This window comes from Pecten maximus, chromosome 19 (genome assembly GCF_902652985.1).
Source record: "Pecten maximus chromosome 19, xPecMax1.1, whole genome shotgun sequence".
Classification (NCBI taxonomy): domain Eukaryota; kingdom Metazoa; phylum Mollusca; class Bivalvia; order Pectinida; family Pectinidae; genus Pecten; species Pecten maximus.
In genome coordinates, this window is record NC_047033.1 from 30,415,687 (window position 1) to 30,439,776 (window position 24,090).

Sequence of the window (24,090 nt, forward strand, 5' to 3'; positions counted from 1 at the left end):
AGTTTCAAAGAGTTATGTAAGAAATGTATATCTCAATTAATAATATTCAAATCTTTAAAAAGCCACAACAAAACGCAGTTTCAAGAAAACATTATTCGATAGCAATAGAACAAAGCATATTAAGTTTCAAAGAGATAGGTTGCAAAAATGTAGTGAAATATATCCTTAGCAAAATCACATACTAGTCACCAAATTAACAAATAAATCACAGAAAGAGTCCAGCAATGACTGATCTTTATTTGGTCAATGTATGAAGAAACATTTATTTTTCTCGTCCTACTCTTTCTCATTTATATTTAAATGAGACAAATCCATCAAGAACTCTGATTAATAGCCAACTGCAGTACATCTATAAAAGAGTCAAGCTTTCAAAATCTGAGAAAGACCCCATACAAAACTATCAGAGAAATTACAATAAATCTTAGCTGTTAAACTTTAACATGAAGTCTATGGACCTTAATGGTCATCTCACGTTTAAGACCCTGGTACTGTTGTAGTGCACATCCTCAGTAGCAAAATAGTGTTACTGTGAATAAAAGTATTATACTGTCTAGATCTGTTTTCACGAAAGGCAACAATTGCAAATGGTCAGAACTGTCTTGGCATCATTCCTGATAAGTTTCATCTACATTTTGTATATCTATTTGATAACAACTAAAGAAGTTTAAAAGATGTGAACATGCACAACTAAGGACCAATGGTAACCTTCATATGATATTGGAAAAAGATTCATAAAGAACTTTCGGAGGGATAGAAATGAGAATCTTCAACTGTCAAAATTCAAAATGTTCACCTATCGACCATTTGGTTTTTCGATCAGTATCAAAATTAAATATGCACAGCTACAGACCAAGTGGAACCTACATGTGAAATTTAAGAAAGACTCATGATACAGTTTCTAAGAAATAGCGAAAATCTCTACATTTAAAATAAAAAACGGCCGTCTGTTTTTTTCGCGATATGTCTCAAAAGAAAACATGTGAAACTCAAGACAAGAACGTATAAGTTTTGAGAAATGTCCAAAATAAATTTCTGGGAGAAACTATAACAGACTACGTCCGTTCGTGACAGAAAATTGAAAGTGAGCTTGTAATGATAACATCTTAGATGTTTATGCTTCCAAAAATGTGATCCCGTGACCTTGAATATGGGCAGTGCTTTTTTCTGGTGGCTTTTCAGGCCCGTTAATGGGCCCCATTCCCAAATGAAATTATTTCATATTTGAGCAACAGTCACAAAATTTGCAGTTTACTCCTGAAAAAACCTTTCCCGGTTAACATATTTTCTTCCCAAAATGAGACAAAAAGTCCCTTTTCCAAACCAGTGAGAAAAGCCCTGTATGGGTAAAATCTTTTCTTTTCGCAAACTTTCTCCGACTTCATACTAGGAACATATAGGCCAATTCTTTTTTTGTAGTACTTTTCGTTATTCATAATGTTTAAAACCTATCTACGTGTTCATCACAAAACCTCCTACAATGTATGTCATTGCCATCATTACCCTACGGACATGAAAGATTATCAAAGGGCAATAACTCTGTAAATTAGGTGTTTGGGGCTCCGAATCTAGTAGCACACTGCAAATTAAATTGGTGTAACTGACGCACACCAAATTTCTTGATCTGGATGTTGCTTAACTGTTGGGAAATTAATTAATTTTCGGGAGAGAAAAAAACGCAGTTCAGGGAGACACTGCTTCATATCATGATTAACGATAGATCACAGAGGGATCTTGTTGCCTACCATCAATTTGCCTTAATTCGATTCCTGGTAGAATGATATTTTCTTACTTTTCCATTCTTCGTCCCTTTCGACCTATTTAAAATACCTTCTTTCGCCTCCTAGATATTAGTACTTCAGGTCATATGTATTAAGTATAAGTCCTAGAATGATAAAAAGGTTATTATTGAAAATATATTTACATGTAATTGGACTGTTCTGTGTGTATGTGGATGTTGATATAGGGAAAAGCATCATTCTCAATTATACTTAAAGTAGTAACGATTACTACTTATATATAACTTAAAATGAATAAATAAAAAATATGTTTTATTTTGTAAATAACTCATTTGAATGAAATTGCATAAATAAAACTATTTCTTTATAAATGTAAGTTTTAAAGTACTGCTTGTCTCTAAATATGCCTAAAAAGAGTTTTCTTCATGTTGAGAATGCTAGTCCGCCATACACAAAGTGTGGATTATACCGTGCACCAGCACCTCAACTAATACCAATATCCGGTGTCGTTCATGTACCGGTACCGTTAGAGAACGGACCCTTAAAAAGTCAAAGGATGTACCCTCCCTAGCCTTTTTATATAAATATGATTGATTCTATAACTTTACAGTGATAGAGCGTATAATTCCTGTGATATAAGGCATTTTAAAGGAATATATCCGTATCAAATTAAAGTTTGTAATTTTGTAAGCAGGGTTATCATTATGATGGACCGGACCACGGACGAAGTAGTGCGGAGTGAACGATACATCCCTTCAGCTCTGAATTTAAGATTAAATAACCATGTCTTTGAATGTTTACCTTAATGTATTTTTATGAAGTTATTACCAGCGGAAGAATGCTGTCTAGTTTCACTATTTCCCGCCCGCACGTGTACAGGAAATCAACTTAATGGGCGCAGCCATCTTTGTTATTGTTAAAATATCGGGGACAGTGTAATGTCGGGAAAATATAACCGGGAAGAAAGATTTCAAACACGGGATTTCTACATTATTTGTCAGAAAGATATGTTTATATTTGTGTTAATTTTGCGTTTTGTTTTGGAAACGTAAAACTGATATTTGAGAAAACAAATGAATAATATTTAAGAAATTATAGAGTAATGAATGTCATGGCTTCATAAAGGACAGTTACTTGTAACAGTGGTAATTAAGCTACTATGAGTTATGGAGTCCTACTCTATAGCTCAATGTCTCGTATATAATGTATACTACGGAATCGAGCCCTGTCACGAAAATAAGAGAACTCTTAAATTTACCCAAGGATTCTACATAAATATGATTAGGTGCGATTTCGGCAGGTTTGTTTCGATACATGTAAAATTGTTTACTTGGCTCGGTATAACAGCTAAGGAGAAATAGCGTGGAACGAATTTTACAGATTATTTACCGAAGCTGGTGAAGTGTTTGGTCCGCGATCCATTATTTCAGTCCTGGTGATTTTTATAGTCTACATGGTACTTTTGTATGGATGATCATGATTATATTCTTATTGATAGAACGTCGAACTCATGTTCACAACAAACTTGAACAGTGATGTCTCTTGTGTTGTCAACGACATAAGGAAGAACTATATTGATCAAGTTTATACATTTAATAAATAAACTAAAATAAATTGTTTTTACAAGTAAAAATCATACGTGTGAGTCTAAATAACATTACCAAGTAGTACGTCATTTAAAACATTGAAAATTATACCAAATTGAAAATACAAAATATAATAAATGCTTGTACTGACCGGTAGAATATAATCAAGAAAGCTTTTGACTGATCATGAAGTTTTGATCTAAGTCAAATTGACCCGGACAATGGACAGAAACAGTGTCTTAGGACAGGTGAGCATGCGCAGTGGCGATGTTTCGTACGAGGTCTGGGAACTTACTGTTTACAAATTAAATCTAAAGCATGCATATCAATATGTTAAATACAGCACAGATAAATTCTGAGAAATTTAGTGACAGGTGTCAAATTATCCTGAGGTCAGTATCAAACTGACCAGGCGGGCTAGAAAAGTACAGTGTAACCTCTTACGTAACATAATGGACAATGAACTTAGTCAGATTCAGTTTTTTTCATTTTTTAGTCGTTAGACGACATTAATTATTGATTGAATCAAAGATCAAACTACGTGTACAGAAATAGTAAAACAAGCAGGACACCTGGAACTTGTCTTAATTATACATCAAGAACGTGAAACGATATAAAATACTAATTGTAACGTCTAAAAAACCTATTTTGTGAGACGTCTATTGAATTCAAATTGAAAAATAACATGATCACAAATGAATTTAAATTGCACTATGAATTTTTTAAGCACAAATGTCCTTGTGAAAAAGTTTGATCCCGGTCCCTGAATCTATTTCTTGCATATTTCTTATTTATTTATTTATTTATTTATTCATTTAATAACATGTATTTTGTGTTTTCTATGGAAACTCTAAAAGAATTGATATATATATATATATATATATTTACATATTATTCATAAATACAAATGCATGCCACTGCTTTCCAGATACATTTACATACAAATGAGGTACATATGTATTTTGATTTCTTTATGTTAGGGTTTGTTGAAATAAAACAAAGCTACATTACATACATTATATTTCAATGTCCCTGTGTTATTCCATTGATGTTGGTTTCTTTTTTCACTAGAAGTATTTTTTATTTACATTTTTCAAAGCAATCGTAAATATTGATAAAAAAAATAAAATTTGTATAATTTGTTGGTTTTTTTTTATTTTTTTTTTTATTTTTCAAGATTTTTTCATAAATACAAAACATTTTAAACATATATGCACACACATTCTCACACTTACACCCACAGTAACTATAATCCTTACTCATGATTCAATAACATCATCATCATCATCATATCATCGTCACCATCATCATATCATCATCACCATCATCATATCAGCATCATCATCATATCATCATCATCAACGGTTCATCATCATCATAAAAAAATTGTATAATCATCAATATGAAATCCACGTACTTTAAAGAAAAAAAATCCAAAATCAAAATTCAGTGTTGGGAAAAATGATATAGAACAAACAAAGGTGAGTCTATATATTTATATGTCTATATACTCCGACTAATTGTGAAAGTTGTCGAACGCAATCGTAACTTGAGAAAATTGTTTTGATGTATAACTGTTAATAGCTTTTTTTGAACAGATTTATTTGAGAAGTGTGATTATTTGCTGGCATGAGTATTGTTAAAATGGAAGCACTTTACCGAGTGGTTGATTTATTAGACTTAGTAACCCCTAATCTGTAGTGTTAATCATCAGTTTCGTTATTGTACAAGAAAATATTAGAACTCAGTTCCAGCTAAATTTGGTTTAGTTTTGTTTATTTTGGTTAACGTCATATTAACAGCCAGGGTCATTTAAGGACATGCCTAGTTTTGGTTTAGTTTATTTTATTTAACGTCATATTAACAGCCAGGGTCATTTAAGGACATGCCTAGTTTTGGTTTAGTTTAGTTTATTTAACGTCATATTAACAGCTAGGGTCATTTAAGGACATGCCTAGTTTTGGTTTGGTTTATTTTATTTAACGTCATATTAACAGCCATGGTCATTTAAGGACATGCCTAGTTTTGGTTTAGTTTAGTTTATTTAACGTCATATTAACAGCCAGGGTCATTTAAGGATGTGCCTGGTTTTAAATTTGGCTGTATGTAGCCATCTAACAAATGAACACGGGACAAAGAATGTAGCACTTTAGATACATTGATATATAAATACTTATTACCAGTTAGCTTGTCATTATTATTATTGGGAAAATAATAATTATCGACGAGAGGCCGAAACGGGCGCCAGAAACAGACAAAGGCGATGTGCTGATAAGAGACATGCCACCGTCAACTCAATATCTTAAATTAGGGGTTCGAGTAAATAATGCTTTATCTTGTATACTGCCCTTTGTTCATTTTTCTGAAACACTGATTAAGGCGTAATAGAAACGGAAAGAAAAAACTCAAGAAATCAGCGCCAAAACAATTAAAGGATTCGTCTTTCCGGATCACTGAACAATTCCCTAATGAAGTGCGTGACACAAAAAAAAAGGCTAGGCCTGTCTGTAGGAAAGCAAAGGATGCCGAGAAGAGTTTGATTTGTTTTTGTTTAACGTCCTATTAACAGCCAGGGTCATTTAAGGACGTGCCAGGTTTTGGAGGTGGAGGAAAGCCGGAGTACCCGGAGAAAAACCACCGGCCTACGATCAGTACCTGGCAACTGCCCCACGTAGGTTTCGAACTCGCAACCCAGAGGTGGAGGCTAGAGCTAGTGTTAAAGTGTCGGGACACATTAACCACTCGGCCACCGCGGCCCCCTGCCGAGAAGAAAGTTTACTTTACAATTTTGAATGTGTTTTGATCTGGTATAATTGTATATTGTGTGTCATAAGGGATTCATTATCTATACATTATTCTGCATTGTATCTCTACTCTATGTTTGCTCTGTTACACTTTTTTTTTGTACTGATGGGCCAATTGCCTAAAGTTTTGAATAAAACTTGAAACTTGAAACCTGAGTCTAATTCTTTCAAAATATTTTGTTGTCAACACAAGTTTAAAGACAATGTATTTTTACATAGACAACCATCAAGATTTGGTGTTGGTAAAAGGGATTAGACAACAGGCTCAGCCTATATTAGTCCTTTCCTAAGTTAATAATTGATATATATAAACAAAGAAGACACATTCTCGGTCACTCTCATACTTCTATGTATTCATAATGTATTTTCAATTGATAGAACTTTTATACAAATAAATGAGTATATAGACATAATTATTACTTATAAATTTGAAAGCGTTTATTTTTTTTAGAAATAAACTAGTCTTAATAGGGAGTCTAATTAAGTCTTCATGGGCAAAAATCTGCAGTATTGGATATTTGCTACATAAGATTATATGTGAATAGTTTACATGTAGCAATCATGTACACCATGACTCAAAACTAAAAAAATCTACATACAATTTTTTAAACTGAAACACAAAAAAAAAATTTTTTTACTATGAAATTACTAATATTATGTGTGATGCAAAAATGTATTGAACTTCATCTAACCTTGAGCGTTACTCGAAAATGTGAATTTCGTCTGTTAAAGATCTGTAGGTAATGATTATCGATACGACAAATCAAAAAGTCGATTAAAACTCCGCCCGTATTTGCGCGCGAGACAAGATGTCAACAATCAATTAATCACTTTCGTATCTTCCGTTCAGAAATGAGAAAACAACGTTAACGTTTCGTATGTATTTGCCAGTTGAAGTATATAGCTGATAATTATTTGTTTCTGAACAATGATAAGTAAAGTGAAAATGTCAATCCATCATTTCACGATAAGCTCTTGTAATATTTGTAAAGAACACTTTAAAAGTACACACGTGTGTCCCCTCTAAATTTATTCAGTCTAACTACACGTTGTAGTAATTCTAGGTCAGCGCTTTCGCTTCTCGGATATCATCGATGCTTAACTAATCAACTTTAATTTTCATTCAGCATTAAACTAACGTCACTATCTCATCAGTCACGATAATATCTATAAACAGTGAAAATAAATTAATGTAACATATTTTCTATTCCTGTATTCAACCTTCTACTCTTTCCCTATGTACGTCCATGTTTTTACACGTAAATATCGTAGGTCCTATCACTTAAAAAAGTGATCGTCCATGTGTTATGTTGTAATTAGTTACTATACTTAAGCCGTGATAATAACCATCGTGTAATTTACAATTATTATGTATATTATGTGTGCGTGTCTTCTCAGATTGTGCCCATTGCTCAGTAAACACATTTAAAGGCGCATTCCTTCGTTCGGACATCAGAAAGGTGCAAAATCTTTTATTGATAAAATCTTTGCCCGAATTAGCTTTTGTGTCTACAAGTAATGAAAGTAACGCCAAAATATACAGAAAAATGATGTTTCGTACACCAATACCATCTGATTCTGCGGTAATTCGTGATACTTCGGGTTGTTTATCGGGATATCATGTAATGACATTATTATAGGTATATCGAATAGATCAGATAGAAATACACATCAAACTTGCATGGTTAAAATATATTCACTTACCAGGGTCTCAGGTCTCGGAGGGGAAGGTACAAGCTTTATATGATAGAGCTTGCTACAATAATGCTGCGTGTCGGTGAACAGAGGAGCCAGGTAAGATTAAGGTCTGAGGGCTGACATGTAAGAGCTAACTATATGTATCCGCTTGGATGAGCACGGCTGGATGCCTATTGTTACAAAATGTACTCACTCCGTTCAAATACAGCCTTCAAGGTAACATCAATACAACTTACAAGGTACACGAAAGTTGCTAAATACTACCAAAAAAGGACAGCCCTGTCAGCTACCGTAAATAACGGTAGAACCTAATGATATCACCGGTTAGGTGAGGTGGACCTGTCAGTTACCGTAAATAACGGTAAAACCTAATGATATCACCGGTTAGGTGAGGTGGACCAGTCAGCTACCGTAAATAACGGTAAAACCGAATGATATCACCGGTTAGGTGAGGTGGACCTGTCAGTTACCGTAAATAACGGTAAAACCTAATGATATCACCGGTTAGGTGAGGTGGACCAGTCAGCTACCGTAAATAACGGTAACACCTAATGATATCACCGGTTAGGTGAGGTGGACCTGTCAGCTACCGTAAATAACGGTAAAACCGAATGCTATCACCGGTTAGGTGAGGCGGACCTACAGTATCAGTTACCGTAAATATCGGTAAAAGCTAATGATATCACCGGTTAGGTGAGGTGGACCTGTCAGTTAACGTAAATAACGGTAACACCTAATGATATCAGCTACCGTAAATAACAGTAAAACCTAATGATATCACCGGTTAGGTAAGGTGGACCAGTCAGCTACCGTAAATAATGGTAACACCTAATGATATCACCGGTTAGGTAAGGTGGACCAGTCAGCTACCGTAAATAACGATAAAACCTTATGTGACACTGGTGACCGGGTGGGGTGTGCTGCTGGGTGTCTTCGGCAGTATGCTTCAGTGAGGTAGCACTCTAAATCGGCAAAAGATCCGGCCTATCACAAGGAGACTTAACACAAACATACCACAGCCTCCCAAAACACACATACGCACTCATCACACGCATACATTTCGCACGCACGGGACGCCGTCCTTAAATGACCTTAGATGTTAATAGGACGTTAAACCAAATAAACCAAACCAAACCAAGTTAGGTGAAGTGAACATATAAATACTTGACGCAATATATGCAGATCATATGTACCTCTCCATTAGATGGAACTTCTCTTTAGCTCGATCGGTTGAACGTAAGCTTTAAGACTAGCAAGCTGGAGGTCCTAGGTTCGATCCCAATGTTTTATATTTCATACACCACGCACTGAACATGTATGATCCATTTTGACGCAGATACATTGGCATCATACACGTTGTGTAGTGAACTAGGAAATAGACAAGTTTTATATGTTATGTGTTCAAAGTTACCTAGAGTAGTTAAAGCTATACGCTATAGGCAGCCAAATCTATTCGAGTTGCTTCCCTTAGATCAGTAGTTAATTAACCCGTTTTAGGTTTACACCCTTCATTCTATATCAAGGTAAAATATAACCAAACGGTAGCACCTGAAAGTCAGTCGTTAGTAGGTAGCACACGGTCCGTGGGACTAGTGACCAGTGCCTAGGGCTGTAATTAGAAATGACGTTATGGGGTGTAGATACGCCCAAATTTCGGGGTAAAGGTCATGATTGGTCAATTGACCACATCGTCAATTTATAAATATTAATTAACTCTCAGGGGATATAAAAAGACTTGTGCGTTTTGCATAAGAAGTTCTCTAGCAGCTTTCAGTCTAAACGGACTTAGTGCCGTTTGGATGTACATATTTAGGATGCGAGGACTTAGTTTTGTTTAAATGTGTGTGAACTGTTAAGTGTGAATGCGCCGGCGATAGTGTGGAAGATGGATGGAACTTCATTGGATTGTATTGTACCTTCGAGATTTTCCTGTGGATTAATAAATATAAGTAAACTTTATATCCAGTGTTGAATTATGTTTATCACACCACAACCATCCCAAAAAGAACTTTCACGTCCCGTGTTCATGGAGAGCGGACGTTACAGTTGTACGTCTGCTGGTATGAACAAATATGCACAAATCTATCATTTGATCGGTCATCTGTCTGAATGTCCGAGTCTTGTGTCACTATCAGGAAACTCGTGCTAGCAGCCAGTGTGCCGAATATTTCTTCGGCTAATTCCGTAGAACTTAAACAGAAAGTGTAATCTTGGGTGATTTCGGTCGTCCCAAGTGAAGATGCTTCCTGTTTTCCGTATCATGTTACTAGTACGTCCCGCGATATTTTTAAGCACCAATGTGATCCCGATCATGCTATCAGCTGTGTTCACGCCAAGTCAGTGAGAAGTTCACCATCAAGTGTTCACCAAATTTAACTGATAATGCTGTGTTTGCAGTTTGAAATGTACATGTACCAACATTGACAGTGGGTAGGTGTGGAGAAGGGGTCACTGGGCAGCTGCAGTGGTCCTGACCTATTTTTTTTTTAAAATGAGGATGCTAGAGGTGTTGCATGTCTACTTGGGGTAAGATTTTTTTTTATATATATACTATATAGTCTCGTATTACTTTATTCTCCATTTTATATAGTAATACGAGGCTATATAGTATATATATACAATATATAATTTCTTACCCCAATGCAAGTAGATTCTACCTGTGAAAGGAGAGACTAAAATATATTATTAACACACTGCTTGGTCCTTTTTGTAAATTCAGACCACAGGGGCATGTCTAGTTTTATATTACAAAAAATAGTCAGAAATACCTATACATATTGACAATACTGACTATTTTTTGTAATATAAAACTAGACATGCCCCTGTGTTCAGACAGTGACTGATCATAAGGCACTGGTTTGATTAATTGAAGGACTCTGTATGATTTACTAAACTTGATAACGGATGATGCAGGTACATTACTACAATGGTAGTATGTTAATTAATTTGTCAAAAACAGCGACTAGAAAGCATTTTTATTGAATGGTCAACTTTATTGGACTTTCTTGCCTAAACAACACCAATGTTTTTATATATATCGATATATCACGATATTTTTCTTACGATTATATTGATACTCAAAACTCATATCAATGATCATGACAGCTCTTAAGTGATAGTGTAAATTTTTAACCAAGCATTGTGTTATGGTGTAGCCATATACAAGCACAGGGGAAAGAATTAATTTAATAAGTTTGTAAACCGCATGATTATTTGCACACGTAAAGTTTATAAACATGCAGCATTTGTTTCCTCTGGGCCCATATGCAGTACCAAAATGGTAGACCTCTCAGCAGATGTCGTAAAAAAAATGTTTCCTAGCTTGAGGTCACTTTATTTGAAATGTTGAATTCTCAACCTGAAATGTATAAAAGTGTGCACCTGTGAATTCTAATTATGCTTTTATTCTTATGTTGCAGCTGACAATTTTTGGAAATCTTCGAAAAACATACATGTGTGATGTGTGATAAAGATCTTACCGACTCATTGCAACTAGAGGTACACACTGCCTAGGACACATACAGCGGAGTAATATGTGACAGGACTTCTCGGCTAGCGTTGTTTATCATAACGTCAAAGACGAAACAACAATGACAGATACGTGTGATGAACCTGTCATGTATGTGTCAAATATAGGGGAGTGTGTTGTCTCCCCTGATCCTAACCATGATGGAACACATGTGAGTGACACATGTTTCCAGTGCGAAACCTGTAACGAAGACTTTGACGATATGTTAAATTTACAAGTTCATATGAAGACGCATGCGGAGGAACAACAATTAGAGCTTAATGTATATGGTGGGGAATTCGCTGACGCTCCGGTGGCTCATGTGGCGGCACGCACACTGTACACGTTCAAGTGTAATGTTTGTAGCAAAGAGTTCACCAAGAGAGGAAATCTTTCTACACATCTCAAGACACATACAGAAGTAAAGCCTTTCAAATGTGATGTCTGTGGTAAAGACTTTAGGCTGAGGCATCATTTAGAGCGCCACATGAGGATACACACGGCAGGGTGGCCCGACACCGGTGTAAACCATAAATCAGCCAAGTGTGACGTCTGTGGTAAGAGGTTTGACTGCCCGTCTAAATTGGAGAGACACTTCAGAACACACTCCGGGGAGCGACCGTATCTGTGTGGTGTGTGTGGTAAGGGGTTTAGTCAAAACCACATCCTGCAGTCCCATCTCCGGACGCATACCGGAGAAAAGCCGTGGGAATGTGAGGAATGTGGGAAATGTTACATGTCTTCCTCCAGTCTACGTGTACATCAGCTGTCACATAGAGACGAGAGACCGTACGAGTGTGGTGTTTGTGGTAAGGGGTTTATAAGTGGACACCTTTTAAACAGACATCTTACTATACATACAGGGGTGAAGAAATTCAACTGTGATGTCTGTGGTAAAGGGTTTAATCATACAACACATCTACGAGTTCATCTTGGGACTCATAAAAAAACCCAACCCAGCAAATGTGAGGAGTGTGGAAAGTTATATAGCTCACCATCTGGTTTATGCAAGCGCCGGTTTTTGCACCAAGAAGAGAAACCGTACGAGTGTGATGTTTGTGGTAAGGGATTCGTAAGTGAGAGCCATCTAACGAGACATGTTATGATACATACAGGGGAAACGCCACACAAATGTGATATCTGTGGGAAAGGATTTCGTCAAGTACGATATCTCCAAGTTCATGTCAAGACACACACAGGGGAAAGGCTGAACAAGTGTGAAATCTGTGGGAAAGAATTTAATAGAAAAGATCGTTTTCAAACTCACTTGAGGACACATGTACTGGAGAAAAACCATACACCTCAGGGCTCAAAGTGGCGCCTATTTTAGTGGCCATGGCACCTTAGTTCAACATTAGCGACCATTTATTGACCTATATAAGGCACCTGAATGACACACAGTAAGATGCACAAGTAGGACACACAGGGAGATACACGAGTGGGACACACAGTAAGATACACGAGTGGGACACAGTAAGATACACGAGTAGGACACAGTAAGATACACGAGTAGGACACACAGTAAGATACACGAGTAGGACACACAGTAAGATACACAAGTAGGACACACAGTAAGATACATGAGTAGGACACACAGTAAGATACACGAGTAGGACACACAGTAAGATACACAAGTAGGACACACAGTAAGATACACGAGTAGGACACACCGTAAGATACACAAGTAGGACACACCGTAGGATGCACAAGTAGGACACACAGTAAGATACACGAGTAGGACACACAGTAAGATGCACAAGTAGGACACACAGTAAGATACACGAGTAGGACACACAGTAAGATACACGAGTGGGACACACAGTAAGATACACAAGTAGGACACACAGTAAGATACACGAGTAGGACACACCGTAAGATACACAAGTAGGACACACCGTAAGATGCACAAGTAGGACACACAGTAAGATACACGAGTAGGACACACAGTAAGATACACGAGTAGGACACACAGTAAGATACACGAGTAGGACACACAGTAAGATACACGAGTAGGACACACAGTAAGATACACGAGTAGGACACACAGTAAGATACACGAGGACACACAGTAAGATACACGAGTAGGACACACAGTAAGATACACGAGTGGGACACACAGTAAGATACACGAGTGGGACACACAGTAAGATACACGAGTGGGACACAGTAAGATACACGAGTAGGACACACAGTAAGATACACGAGTAGGACACACAGTAAGATACACGAGTAGGACACACAGTAAGATACACGAGTAGGACACAGTAAGATACACGAGTAGGACACACAGTAAGATACACGAGTAGGACACACAGTAAGATACACGAGTAGGACACACAGTAAGATACACGAGTAGGACACACAGTAAGATACACGAGTAGGACACACAGTAAGATACACGAGTAGGACACACAGTAAGATACACGAGTAGGACACACAGTAAGATACACGAGTAGGACACACAGTAAGATACACGAGTAGGACACACAGTAAGATACACGAGTAGGACACACAGTAAGATACACGAGTAGGACACACTGTAAGATGCACGAGTAGGACACACAGTAAGATACACGAGTGGGACACACAGTAAGATACACGAGTGGGACACACAGTAAGATACACGAGTGGGACACACAGTAAGATACACGAGTGGGACACACAGTAAGATACACGAGTGGGACACACAGTAAGATACACGAGTGGGACACACAGTAAGATACACGAGTGGGACACACAGTAAGATACACGAGTGGGACACACAGTAAGATACACGAGTGGGACACAGTAAGATACACGAGTGGGACACAGTAAGATACACGAGTGGGACACACAGTAAGATACACGAGTGGGACACACAGTAAGATACACGAGTGGGACACACAGTAAGATACACGAGTGGGACACAGTAAGATACACGAGTGGGACACAGTAAGATACACGAGTGGGACACACAAGAATTCTTAGAGTAGCTGTACTGTCAGACACAAAATATGACCTGGAAAGTATGACACATTCAGAAAATCTTTATTGAAATCTGAAACAGAAAGAGTGAGGACAATACATTGTTTCAAGCATAAAATTCAAGTCATAATCACTAGATATGTATATATAGTTTGAAGATAGGTTTGCCTGCAAGCACACAGCAGTACTATGCATTGGCCTTCAGCTTGTACATATATGTATCACTGAGGATACTTCTAAACAATTACAATTTCTAAATTATAAACAGATTTTGTATCTACATACATGTACAAAAAAAAAATAAGCCCAAAAAAAACTTGTTTTAACAAAATATTCCAATCTCTTGCAATTGGATGTTAATTAAGAGTATATTGTTGGAGAGACATTTGTTATATAAAACAAATGCAGGCTTGTATTGTATGTTTGTTTGCTGTTGCTAAGATGAAAGTATTTAATTATGTAAGTATGCTGTGATAAAGTAAAAAGACACAAGGTCAAAAATTCCCAATCCATGGTCTGTCTTCATGTATATAAATGTACATGAAAAATAAGCTATGGACTAGTACTGGGTTAGTAATTTTCGGCAGGTCTCTGTGTCAAAAGAGTTATGCTAAACCAAATGTAAGTCGGGTGAAATGCTGCTGTTTGTCTCTTTATTTCATTGTTTTGTAGAAGTCTTTGTTTTGTTGATAATTTACTCAATATTATATTAAAGTACATGTATACAAAATAAATTATAACGAAATGGAAATAAAAAAAGTTTTATTTTTTGACATGTACTTCAATATCGGTGCCCATGCTTGCATCTTTGCTAGCCAATTGAGGCTTCTGATTGCGTTACACTTGATCATGAACCCTTGGCAGATGTAATCGTCAGCTCTGGCCCTTCAGGGGAGATTCAAAATTAACGCCCTTTACGCTTGAAATTTTTCAGATGTACTTCATCAGTGATGTTTACAAACAAACATGGAGGCTTGTGTCAGTTTGATGAGATGATATATGTGAGCAATAACTTTTATCAATTGATCAAGCTCCAAATGTTTCCCCAAATATTCTATACATTGTACATATGTCTTTGGTTTTTTTTGGTAAAATCAGAGAGTATATACATCCCTGGTAAAATGCCACGACATAGTTGACAATATAGCTATGTAAACTGGAAGCTGCAGTTTTTGTTTACAGCAAAACCCAAGTCTGAATGTTAAATGCAATTTGATTGGATGCCCTTCCATGTATGTATGGGATTCCAGGGTATCACCGCAGTTTGAACACAACTATACATATCTGCCAGGGTTGATGGAGTGTAACACAATCAGAAGCCTTGGCTAGCTAAGGTGCAGTGCTTGGTATGGTGCATTTTCAGCTGTCAGTTGTCTTTCAGTCTCCCATGCATCTGACCTTAAACAATTCTCGCCATCACTCCTTGTGGTAAGGAGACGATGACAGGAGACAATAACTCGAATAGTACATTCGGGCATAAATAACAATAAAATTACATGGGAAACCTTAATGACCTTTAATTTTGTTACTTCTCTTGAATGAAAAGTCAAATGCAGATAACAAGGGTTAACCCTTTCACCCCTACTGACCACATTGGACTTCAAATGATGAATGAATGGCAGAGTCTATTAAAGTTTCTTAGGGTTGAAAAGGTTTGATGAGATTTAACTTTCACAGACAGTTCTGACAGAAATTCCTACCTGTTCTATAATCAGTCTGAATTTTTATTCGCCCACCATCATCAGATGGTGGGCTATTCAAATCGCCCTGCGTCCGTGGTCCGTCATCCGTCCCTCCCTTCCTCCGTCCGTCCGTCCGTCCGTCCGTCCCTCCGTCCGTAAAGGATTCTTGTTATCGCTATTTCTCAAAAAGTACTGAAGGGATCTTTCTGAAATTTCATATGTATGTTCCCCTCGGTGCCTAGTTATGCATATTGCATTTTGAGACCAATCGGAAAACAACATGGCCGACAGGCAGCCATCTTGTATTTTGACAATTGAAGTTTGTTATCGCTATTTCTCAGAAAGTAATGAAGGGATCTTTCTGAAATTTCATATGTAGGCTGCCCCCGGTGCCTTGTTATGCATATTGCATTTTGAGACAAATCGGAAAACAACATGGCCGACAGGCAGCCATCTTGGATTTTGACCATTGAAGTTTGCTATCGCTATTTATCAGAAATTGCTGAAAGGATCTTTCTGAAATTTCATTTGTAGGTTGCCCTCTGTTCCTAGTTATGCATATTGGATTTTGAGACCAGTCAGAAAACAATCTGGCCGACAGGCAGTCATCTTGTATTTTGACAATTGAAGTTTGTTATCGCTCTTTTACAGAAGGTACTGAAGGGATCTTTTTCAAATTTCATATGTAGGTTCCCCTTGGTCCCTGGTATTGCATTTTGGGACCAATCCGAAAACAACATGGCCGACAGACAGCCATTATTGCTAAATCTTAAATTTTATATATAGTTTCCCCTTGTTTGAAAAGTACTAGAGGGCTGTTTCTGAATTTACACATATTAGTAAGACTTAGAGGAAGGGAAAAGTACAGAAAAGATCAATCTGACATGTAACCTATAAAGATCATTCAATGGTGGGCGCCAAGATCCCTCTGGGATTTCTTGTTTATATAGCTCAGGTCTTTATAGGCAGGTGTTTGTTATATACAGGTGACCTTTATAGACAGTGGTTTGTTATATACATGTGAACTTTATAGACATGTGTTTGTTATACAAGTGGTCTTTATAGACAGGTGTTTGTTATATACAAATGACCTTTATAGGCAGGTGTTTGTTATATACAGGTAACCTTTATAGACAGGTGTTTGTTATACATGTCTTTATAGGCAGGTGTTTGTTATATACATGTGAACTTTATAGACAGGTGTTTGTTATATAGAGGTGGTTTTTATAGACAGTGGATTGTTATATACAGGTAACCTTTATAGACAGGTGTTTGTTATACATGTCTTTATAGACAGGTTTGTTATATACAGGTGACCTTTATAGACAGGTGTTTGTTATACATGTCTTTATAGACAGGTTTGTTATATTCAGGTGACCTTTATAGACAGGTGTTTGTTATACATGCCTTTATAGACAGGTGTTTGTTATATACAGGTGACCTTTATAGACAGGTGTTTGTGATACATGTCTTTATAGACAGGTGTTTGTTATATACAGGTGACCTTTATAGACAGGTGTTTGTTATACAAGTGGTCTTTATAGACAGGTTTGTTATATTCAGGTAACCTTTATAGACAGGTGTTTATTATACATGTCTTTATAGACAGGTGTTTGTTATATACATGTGAACTTTATAGACAGGTGTTTGTTATACATGTCTTTATAGACAGGTGTTTGTTGTATACATGTGGTCTTTATAGACAGGTGTTGTATAAAGTGACCTTTATATACAGGTGGCATTTATACATAGGTTATTGTTATATACAGGTGATCTGTATAGACGAGACGTGATTATTATTTATACAAGTTATTATTTATCGACATGTTGTCATGAATCAGGATTTTAGTATCTCCCCACAGCAAGTGTTAAAGCGACGTCGATCGCTCCCAAAAGTAAGCGCGCAAGTGACGTGGATTGCTACAAAATTCTCGGCGATGGCCCGGAAAAGAGAGGTTTCACTTTCACATTCGGACTTCGCACATGCTAATCGGACTTCTGCAGTGCTCTAGTCGAAATAAAAAGGTGGGTCAAGGAATGCCATGTGTGCATCCCATTAGGTCAATTGAAGCTTTTCGAAAGTACAATTATTTTTGATAGTGTTGTATCTATTGTATTACACACACGTGTGACACAAAAAAACAGTCGAAACCCAGAACTCGGGATGTTAGATAATGAAGGTATATATGCCATCAGTTGATAAGTAAAACACAGTATTGCAGTGCCACCAGTGAGTAATCCTACCTGGAAGACCCAACATAATCCAGATTAATTCTTCAGCTGCAAGAAAGCTTCACAATATCCTATAGATTGTTTTTACTCTTGAATTGGTCAATAGCTTAATTAAACCCTGTAGTAGCAAGCAGCCAGGAAAATATCTAGCTGTGATAACGTAGCGCTTGACGACTGACAGGCAATTTCTGACGGATGGTCGTCGTCAGAGCTAGCAAGCAGTCATGAAAATATCTAGCTGTGATAACGTAGCTCTTGACGACTGACAGGCAATTTCTGACGGATGGTCGTCGTCAGAGCTAGCAAGCAGTCATGAAAATATCTAGCTGTGATAACGTAGCTCTGGACGACTGACAGGCAATTTCTGACGGATGGTCGTCGTCAGAGCTAGCAAGCAGTCATGAAAATATCTAGCTGTGATAACGTAGCTCTTGACGACTGACAGGCAATTTCTGACGGATGGTCGTCGTCAGAGCTAGCAAGCAGTCATGAAAATATCTAGCTGTGATAACGTAGCTCTTGACGACTGACAGGCAATTTCTGACGGATGGTTGTCATCAGAGCTAGCAAGCAGTCATGAAAATATCTAGCTGTGATAACGTAGCTCTTGACGACTGACAGGCAATTTCTGACGGATGGTCGTCGTCAGAGCTACGATTCCCTTCCATTGAGGATATAGTGTTGCAAAACATGTATGTATAACCCTGGTAAAAACTAGCTGCAGTATACCTAGAACGAATAGTCATACCCTGCCTACACTGCTCTCCGGCAGGACGACCATCTGTCAGAAATTGTCCGTCCATCGTCCAGAGCTACGTTATCGCAGCTACAGTATACCATCTTGGCTAGAGAGATCTGGAAACTGTCACCTTTCATAAGAAGGAGAACATCACTTTGTCTTAGTTGTTCCAGTGTTGTCTACCACATAATATTTCAATAACTTCAGATACATAAATTGAAACATACATCACCCACAGGCAATCTAATTAAAATGTTTTCAGACTCAGATTAATTTTAGAGAAGCTTGAATGATGAGTTTTAAAATTTCACAGATGTTTCGTTTGCACTGTTTAGATACTAACAGAAATGTATGATTTTTTCAACCAAAAACCATTGGCATTAGATCAAACTCTTGTGTATTTCCAATGAGTCGGGATTATATCTTTTGACAACTTGAAAAACTGTATACATTTTCTCAATTTGCCGCTGGAAAACAAGTTACTGAGTTAGATAAAAAGTTTCAGGAAATATTTAAAGAATTTAAGTATGTACTGGTATATGTTTTATTGGTACTCACAATTTTTTTAATTTTTTTTTGTATTTTTCAGATATGATGAATTTGCAATGGTTTCCCCAACGGCAATTAGAGAGGATTAAGTTTGCAAACGATATTTACTGGGAATGGTTGAGGCAACTAATTATGTATGTTTGTTATGTCTGTGATAAAGAGTTTGGTGACTCCTCTCAGCTAGAGGTACACAACAGGACACAGAGGAGGAACCAAACATGTACGCATGTGGTGTCTGTGATGAAGTTTTTAGCGACCCCTCTCAGTTAGAGGTACACACCAGGACACATACAGAGGAGGATCGCAACATGTACATGTACGATGTCAACGATTCGGCCAGGCTTAAAATACAGACACACACAGATGAGGGATCAAACATGTACATCTGTAGGGTCGAAGACAAGGATTTTTACGACTCCTCTCAACCAGAGTCACACACTGGGACACACACAGACGAGGAACAAAACACGAACGCGTGCTATGTCTGTGATAAAGAGTTTAGCGACTCCTCCCAGCTTGAGGTACACACCGGGACACACACAGACGGGGAACAAAACATGTACACCTGTGATGTCAGCGATAGTGAATTAAGTATCTCCACTCAGATAAATGATCCTATTGGTTTAAAAGCATGCTATAAGTGTAGTGTATGTGACGAAGGTTTTGATGGGGCACTTCTCCTACAGACTCACACAAAGACCCACCGGACCGACCAGTCGTTTGATTGCAATGTCTGCGGCAAGAATTTTGCTGATGGTACAGATCTTCACTACCATCTTCATGACCATACAGAGAATATACCGTATAAATGTGATATTTGTAGCAAGACTTTTAGTCGGAAAGGTAGTCTCTACACACATCTTAAAAGACATATAGGAGAAAAACCTCACCAATGTGGAACCTGTGGAAAGGAATTTGTTTTAAAACATCACTTACAGCGTCATTTAAGGACACACACAGGAGAACTTCCATACAAATGTGGTGTTTGTGGACAAGGATTTAACGACGTGACAAACTTACGGAATCACATGAGGAAGCATACTGGGGAGAGGCCGTTCAAATGTGACATATGTAGCAGCTCTTTTGGCAATGTTGGCACTCTCCAAAAACACCTGAAAAAGCATGAGGGGGTGGCACCACCCAAATGTAGGGATTGTGGTTTGTGGTTTGGACTGACCAACGGTCAAGTATCACTAATGGGGAAAAAAACAGACAGGTGCAATGCTTGTGTTAGGGATTTGAATCAAAACGTGGTAAAGAAATCCTGCAAGTGTGATGTCTGTGGTAAAATGTTTGGGTGTTTGGCTCATCTTGACCGACATTCTAGAGTACATACAGGCGAGAAACCATGTAAGTGTGATATCTGTGGTAAAATGTTTGGGTGTTCAGCTCATCTTGACCGACATTCTAGAGTACATACAGGCGAGAAACCATGTAAGTGTGATATCTGTGGTAAGGCGTTTAACCAGATCTCTAGTCTACAGTTACATCTCCAGATACATACAGATAAACGTAGAAAGGAAAAATCCTTCAAGTGTGACGAGTGTGGAAAGTGCTACAGTTCCTTTTCAAACTTACGGATGCATCTGATGTCGCATACCGACGACAGACCCTTTAAATGTGACGTTTGTGGTAAGGGATTTCTCTGTTCGTATCGTCTAAATAGACATCGTGTTATACATGCCGCTGAGAAGCCACACAAGTGTGAGATTTGTGGTAAGGGGTTTAGTCAGGCAGCCAACCTTCAGTCACACGCCATGACACATACTGGCGAGCGACCATACAGGTGTGAGGTCTGCGGAGAAGGATTTAGTCGATCACGGTACCTTGAAGTTCATGTCAAGACACACACTGGGGAAAACACTCCGTACGAATGTGAATTCTGTGATAGAGTATTTAATCATAAAGGTAGTCTTCAGACACACGTCAGGACACATACAGGGCAGGCCAAGCGGTTTGAGTGTTACGTATGTGGTAAGGTTGTTAACCAGTATGCCAGCTTACAGTCCCACCTCAGGACACATACAGGCGAGAAACCGTTCATTTGTGACGTCTGTGGTAGAGGGTTCAGTGTAGGGTCGAGTTTACGAACACACATCAGAATACATACAGGAGAGAAGCCGTACCAATGTCATGTATGTGAGAAAGTGTTTACTCAGTGTTCTAGTCTAAAGACACACCTTAAGATACATAACCGTGACAACTAAGGCCACACCTTAAGATACATAACCGTGACAACTAAGGCCACACCTTAAGATACATAATCATGACAACTAAGGCCACACCTTAAGATACATAACCGTGACAACTAAGGCCACACCTTAAGATACATAACCGTGACAACTAAGGCCACACCTTAAGATACATAACCGTGACAACTAAGGTCACACCTTAAGATACATAACCGTGACAACTAAGGCCACACCTTAAGATACATAACCGTGACAACTAAGACCACACCTTAAGATACATAATCATGACAACTAAGGCCACACCTTAAGATACATAACCGTGACAACTAAGGCCACACCTTAAGATACATAACCGTGACAACTAAGACCACACCTTAAGATACATAACCGTGACAACTAAGGCCACACCTTAAGATACATAACCGTGACAACTAAGACCACACCTTAAGATACATAACCGTGACAACTAAGGCCATAATACTGTATGTCTTGTCCCTGGGCTACAACTGAAAAATACATCATAAGATGTCAATACCACACACCTGCTGTATTAACCCGAGTTTCCTCTGGCCCTGACACCATGTCTGGTGGTGTAACTAGACATGGTGTCGGGGCCAGAGGAAACTTGGGCTATTGCTGTATCAGCTGAATGTGATTTGTTGCTATTATGACCAGAACTACAGACAGAAAATAAGTATGTGATGTAGTCAGCTTCATGTGATATATTTGTTACATATTTGACTTGACACATTTGTAGCAATAGCTTGTTAGCTACACATGTACATGTAGGTTGGCGTCCACTGACAGCCATGGCAATTTTGAGTTATACAATTTACCGTGACCCCAGGAAAGTAAAATTAATTGTCTCATGTATCAAACTTAAAGCTTGGGTAATTGTCCAGTCAGTAGTGACATCCGTTTTGTAGAGCTGTATAACAATGTAAATTGACAATAAAAAGATTTTATTGCTTTAAGATTCATCTTGTGTGTTGATTAATTTGTAATTATATTGGGATGTGTTAATAATTCAGGTTTGTGAGTTTTGTGAAAAATTTAATTCAGTCATCTGCAGTTTTCAAATATATTTGTGGATGAACAAGCCCCTAAAAATCATTTGTTTGTTGTATTTTTTAACATGTTTTTAATGTCAATTTCAATATGAGGATAATTTTCTTATTTCTCTACATGTATCCTAACCTCTGAATTCTGTCTACTCCATTCTGACCTCTCTATATAGTTATCTCTCTTCTGACCTCTCCATTCTGTCCTCTCTATTCTGACCCCCTCTAAGCTGACCTCTCTATTCTGGCCTCCCTATTCTGACCTCTCTATTCTGACTTCTCTATTCTGACCTCTCTATTCTGACTTCTCTATTCATACCTCTCTATGCTGAATTAATTAACGTCCTCTCTATTCTGACTTCTCTATGCTGTCCTCTCTATTCTGACCTCTCTATTCTGTACTCTCTATGCTGACCTCTCTATTCAGGCCTCTCTATTCTGCCCTCCCTATTCTGCCCTCCCTATTCTGACCTCTCTATTCTGACCTCTCTATGCTGTCCTTTTCATTCTGACCTCTCTATGCTGTCCTTTTCATTCTGAGTTCTCTGTTTCTTCTGTACTCTCTATTCTGTCCTCTCTATTCTGTACTCTCTATTCTGTCCTCTCTATTCTGACCTCTCTATTCTGTACTCTCTATTCTGACCTCTCTATTCTGGCCTCTCTATGCCGGCCTCTCTATTCTGGCCTCTCTATGCCGGCCTCTCTATGCTGTCCTTTTCATTCTGACCTCTCTATGCTGTCCTTTTCATTCTGAGTTCTCTGTTTCTTCTGTACTCTCTATTCTGTCCTCTCTATTCTGTACTCTCTATTCTGTCCTCTCTATTCTGACCTCTCTATTCTGTACTCTCTATTCTGACCTCTCTATTCTGGCCTCTCTATGCCGGCCTCTCTATTCTGACCTCTCTATTCTGACCTTTCTATGCTGTCCTCTCTATTCTGACCTCCCTATTCTGACCTCTCTGTTCTGCCCTCCCTATTCTGACCTCCCTATTCTGTACTCTCTATTCTGTACTCTCTATTCTGGCCTCTCTATTCTGACCTCTCTATGCTGTCCTTTTCATTCTTTCTCTGTTTCTTCTGACCTCTCTATTCTGGACCTCTCTATTCTGACCTGTACTCTCTATGCTGACCTGTCTATTCGGACCTCTCTTTTCTGACCTCTATTTTCTGTCCTTCCTATTCCGACCTTCCTTTTCTGACCTATTACAAGGGTTTTTGTCCGACGTCACTACTACAAGGGGTTTTGTCCAACGCCATTGTACACAGAGGTGCAAAATGTACAAGTTGAATTTGAGAAGTGTATACGGTAGTTAAACTGGTGTACAGGGTGGTATGACAA

General features: G+C 38.0%; 2 protein-coding genes across 2 annotated transcripts; both read left to right on the forward strand.

The window, feature by feature from the left end:
- Positions 1 to 10,142: 10,142 nt before the first annotated feature.
- On the forward strand, positions 10,143 to 14,622 carry LOC117317326 (gastrula zinc finger protein XlCGF28.1-like). The gene is made up of 2 exons (XM_033872123.1): positions 10,143 to 10,254; positions 11,244 to 14,622. Exon 2 carries the CDS (start codon positions 11,415 to 11,417, stop codon positions 12,660 to 12,662), a length of 1,248 nt encoding a protein of 415 aa, XP_033728014.1. The 5' UTR covers positions 10,143 to 10,254; positions 11,244 to 11,414; the 3' UTR covers positions 12,663 to 14,622.
- A 3,271-nt stretch (positions 14,623 to 17,893) lies between these two features.
- LOC117317320 (zinc finger protein 708-like) lies at positions 17,894 to 22,670 on the forward strand. Its single transcript, XM_033872116.1, has 2 exons — positions 17,894 to 18,003; positions 19,539 to 22,670. The coding sequence occupies exon 2, from the start codon at positions 19,717 to 19,719 to the stop codon at positions 21,703 to 21,705; it is 1,989 nt and encodes a 662-aa protein (XP_033728007.1). The 5' UTR covers positions 17,894 to 18,003; positions 19,539 to 19,716; the 3' UTR covers positions 21,706 to 22,670.
- Positions 22,671 to 24,090: the final 1,420 nt, after the last annotated feature.